At 40.1% G+C, this 4,304-nt stretch overlaps 1 protein-coding gene across 1 annotated transcript; it reads left to right on the top strand.

The window, feature by feature from the left end:
• The first annotated feature begins 1,280 nt into the window (after positions 1-1,280).
• Positions 1,281-3,788, top strand: pvalb8 (parvalbumin 8). The gene is made up of 5 exons (XM_077557083.1): positions 1,281-1,573; positions 1,755-1,825; positions 3,057-3,189; positions 3,272-3,381; positions 3,614-3,788. Exons 2-5 carry the CDS (start codon positions 1,765-1,767, stop codon positions 3,637-3,639), a joined length of 330 nt encoding a protein of 109 aa, XP_077413209.1. The 5' UTR covers positions 1,281-1,573; positions 1,755-1,764; the 3' UTR covers positions 3,640-3,788.
• The last annotated feature ends 516 nt before the right edge of the window (positions 3,789-4,304 follow it).

Genomic DNA, 4,304 nt, shown 5'->3' with positions numbered 1-4,304 from the left:
TATTGATGAGCTGATCATATATCAGCTGTGTTGGAGAAGGGCAACATGCAAAACCTGCAGGTCTCCGGCCCTCGATGCCCACCTCTGCGCTAACCAGTCAGCTTCTGTGCCGCCCCTCTTCATTCTCCCCTACAAAATAAATAAATAAATAAAACACATGCATACATACATACATGCATTACTGGCTGATTGCAGAGTTGAGTAAATGAGTCACCTCTTTAAAGTTATTTGCCTTTGAACTTTTTTGAGAACTTCATGAGAAGCTACGCAAAGGGGAAGGGGCGGGGGGTATGGGGGGCTTGGTAGCAAGACGAAAAACACGCTGTGCAAACATTGTCTTTTTGGTTAGTTGATGAATGTGCATTGTCCTAAATACTGTAAATAGAATGAAAAAAATGGTCCAAGTAGGTACTTGTTAGCCTCAAGGAAAACATAAATAGCCCACAAGTCTATTTTAAAAATAACACACAAGTGATGGGACACTGTGACTCACTAAGAAGAATTAAAATAGAAGCGGAATGCTAGATGGTGCACGTTTCTTCTGCATCAATTTTGCATTTAAAAAAGAAAAAAAAAAAGAAGAAGAAGATTAAAAAAAAAGGTTCTGTTGAATGGGGCAAAAATTACAGTTTTTAGTTACCCACTGTTTTTCAAATATTTTTTAGTAATAATAATAATAATAATTTATTTATATATATATATATATATATATATTAATATAAATTAATTGATCTTGGTCACATTTTTTTAACTTGCCATCTTGCAAATTAAACAGGGGTCAGTTGATTTCGCTGTAGATTCCCTTCACCTCTTTGGTAGATAGTTGTATTATTGACCATGTCAGTTGTGTTAACAGAAATAAATATAAATACATACGTTAAATATGTATAACTGTTTTTACTTAAGTGTACGAATCATTTTGGTGAGGTTTGAGCACCTGCTGCCCAAAAAAGTCTGTGCATGTACTGTAACTTGGAGAGGAGAATATATTTACATGAAATAAGTCAAATTTTAACCAAAGGTGCAATTCGTATTACCATTCTGTGTTTAAATTGTCCATAAAGAGACATTGTGTAATGTGTTCTGGTGCTGGGACTGCTGCCTGTAAAAGGATATGTCCATGAATTGATATGGTGGTGGTGGTGGGAGGGGGGGGGGGGTGCTCAGGACCAGCAGAAAGAAAGACAAAAACAAACTTTTTTTTTTTTTTGCATTGTGTATTCATAAAGTAGACAGGCAAGGAGGGTGCGTGTGCAGACAATTGGAAGTGTCGTGCAAGTGGGGGTGGAGGATACTTTTGAAGTGAATTTGCTCTTCACAAGGGCGTTCCACATGTCCACGGGTCCCATCTCTTTGGCCGTGGGCGTTTATAAATAGTAAAGGTTAATTAGGTAGCTGGGAAACTGGATCGGGGCGGCCAGTTAGAATTTGATCCACGGACAGGTAACTCAAGTGAAGCCCATTGTCAGTGCAGCCGGGCCTATATAAGCCACCTTGACGGATGGCAGTCACCACTCAGCACAACATCCTCTCGCTGCTGCATCAACAACTGGCCCACCAGCCTCCACACCTGGTAAGTTGGACACTGGTGTTGTATGGTGAAGTTGAATATTATTTTTTACCCTATAGCTTATTATTTGAGTATCAGCGCAAGAAGGAAATTTCCATAGCTTTCTGACGATTGACGCTTCTTGCCCCTGCAGGGAAATATGATAATGATTCAATAATGATTCAAGGTTTGCATGCACCTGCAGGTAAAAAAACATGTCGCTGTCATCTATCCTATCTGCTGATGCCATCGCCACTGCGATCAAGGACTGCCAAGGTATCAGCTTGCACCTCATCATCGCTGCCTTTTTCATTTGTGTGCATCTGTCTCACTCGGTGTTTGTGTAATTCTGTCTTGCTCTACATTTGGGCTTTCCTTTGAGCAATACTATCATCGTTATGTGTAAATATTAGTCGTCAAGCCAGATTCTATACGGATTTAACTGAGGGAAAGTACTTAAATAGATCAGGTAAATCTTAATGCAAGTGTCTCTTCTTAACAGGTTCAAATGTACATTCCACGTGGTTGCTTTTGTGCAAATAATGCAAATTTGACAGGACAGGAGAAGTCAGAATACATATCCTGCAGGGAAGGCAAATACAAGCCACACTTGTCACCTGATTGCGACACTAGAACATTCATATAACTCATTATACCGTACAACATGTGCAATACAATACAGCACAATAATGTACATTACAAGCACTGTACCAAAAATTAGACTACTTATTATTGTGGTTGCAGTACAGTGGACCCTGCTAATGCTATTCACAGACTTGACCGCAAATAGCAAAAACTAAATATGAATAGTAAATAACAAATACTTAAATAATTGTTGCTCTCTTATAAATAAATGCATCTGAAAAAAAAAATTGGGAGGGGGAGGGTTGGTTAGGGGGTCAGGTCATAAAAACTTGATAAATAGCAGGAGATCATGTAAAAAACAAAAACAAAATGGCAAGGTGGGGTGATCAGGTATATTAACGTTAATAAGCTGGGCAACGGGTTTTAAAGAAAAATGCTAATAAGCGGGGACCAATTAAAAGCGAAAATGAGAATATGCGGCAGATTGGGTTAAAAAAAATGGTTTCTGTGATTAACAGGAGACAGGTTCCTACAAAAAAAAAAATCTGTGAGTAGATGAATTATAGAAATCATAAAATAGGTGGAAGTTTGAAAACGTTTTTTCATTCCCCCCCCCAACTCAATTACTGTGAGACTGTAACCGAGCGCTGCTTGTGAATAGCAAAACTCTGCAAGTAACTCACACGCCTTAAAATGGCTCCCTAAGATGGCGACCTAGGACGACCATTGTCTAAATGATGCTCCTCGACTCACGGCAACAAAATGCCACCAGATTGGCCAAAGTAAAAGCTTACTGCTGGCCTGGGCGCAAAAGTCTGCAAATATTGCAAATAATCACAATAAAATGACTTGACAGAATTATGCGGACTTCAAAGACGATGTTGTTAACACTGCTCTGTGTTCATCGACTTCCTGGCTTTAGCACCAGAGTCTTTCTGCCCCAAGAAGTTCTTCCAGGTGTGCGGCCTCGCCAAGAAGAGCCCGCAGGATGTGAAGAAGGTCTTCAGCATCCTGGACAACGATGGGAGCGGCTACATTGAGGAGGAGGAGCTCAAGTGAGTCGGATGCCAAATAGCAACATCGAACCCTTCCGGATGGGATTTGCATCTAGACCGTTTGGATGTCTGCTCTTTCCAGGTTTTTCCTTCAGAGGTTTTCTTCAGCCGCCCGGGTCTTGACAGACACAGAGACCAAGGCCTTCCTCAACGCCGCCGATGATGACAGCGACGGCCGCATTGGGGTCGAAGGTACGAGTGATACACAGCTTTCATTTTCTGAAAATAAATAAATACATTTCCATTTGGAATATGGATGTTATGTTGCCAAATGAAATAAAACCTTAACAGTAAAATTGACGAAACTGATCATTTTGATAGGTTTATATTTTCAATCAGAATGCCAGTGGATTGCATTGCACTTTAATTGCCAGTGTCAGCCTAATTAACAGTTCTTTCTATTTGATTGTTTTTGTTTCTCCAGAGTTTCAAGCTATGGCCCTGTCCTAAACATGCTTTTCGCAGCTGGCTCTCATTTTTCACGGCGTCAAGAACTCCCTTAATTTAGGCATCTGGTGCACATCATCATCACGGTTTCAACCCCCTTTTGTCATCATAAGTTACTGCCCAAAGAAATGTAAAAGTCATCTAATATACCCATATAAATAAAACTGATGAAACCCATGTATTGTGGCTTGTTCCAATTTTTCCCAGTGTGTGTTTTTTGTTATAAAAGACGACAATTACAATATTACTTGGAATTGCACAACTCACGGTGGAAGTCAACACATTCCTGTACTGAAGTTTCAAATGCGTAATTGATGAGCGTATGCCGTGTGTGTGTTTGAATGTGAGTGGAGGAGGTGACCTTAATGACCACTGTAGTCCTCACTTGGGCTGGATCAAATGTCACCAGACCTCAGCTTTGTGAAATAAAGCCAACGCAACCTGCTGCGCACTTATAAGGCAGCAAAACCACCAACAATGAACACATAAACACACTTGAAATAAAATGAATCAAAGTCATATCTCGAAGAAGCACAGTTGTCAGGATTTGTGATGGGGAGCTAAAAGGAGGGCGCAAGCATTAAAAATTAAATTAAAAAAATGGGCAAGCAAGGTCTTTGGAAAACTCCAAATACTGAGTCAGCAAAAAAACAGACCTAAAATCACAT

This window comes from Vanacampus margaritifer, chromosome 2 (genome assembly GCF_051991255.1).
Source record: "Vanacampus margaritifer isolate UIUO_Vmar chromosome 2, RoL_Vmar_1.0, whole genome shotgun sequence".
Taxonomy (NCBI): Eukaryota; Metazoa; Chordata; class Actinopteri; order Syngnathiformes; family Syngnathidae; genus Vanacampus; species Vanacampus margaritifer.
Note: the sequence above shows the minus strand (reverse complement) of the source record. Positions and strands in the feature narration are given on the sequence as shown.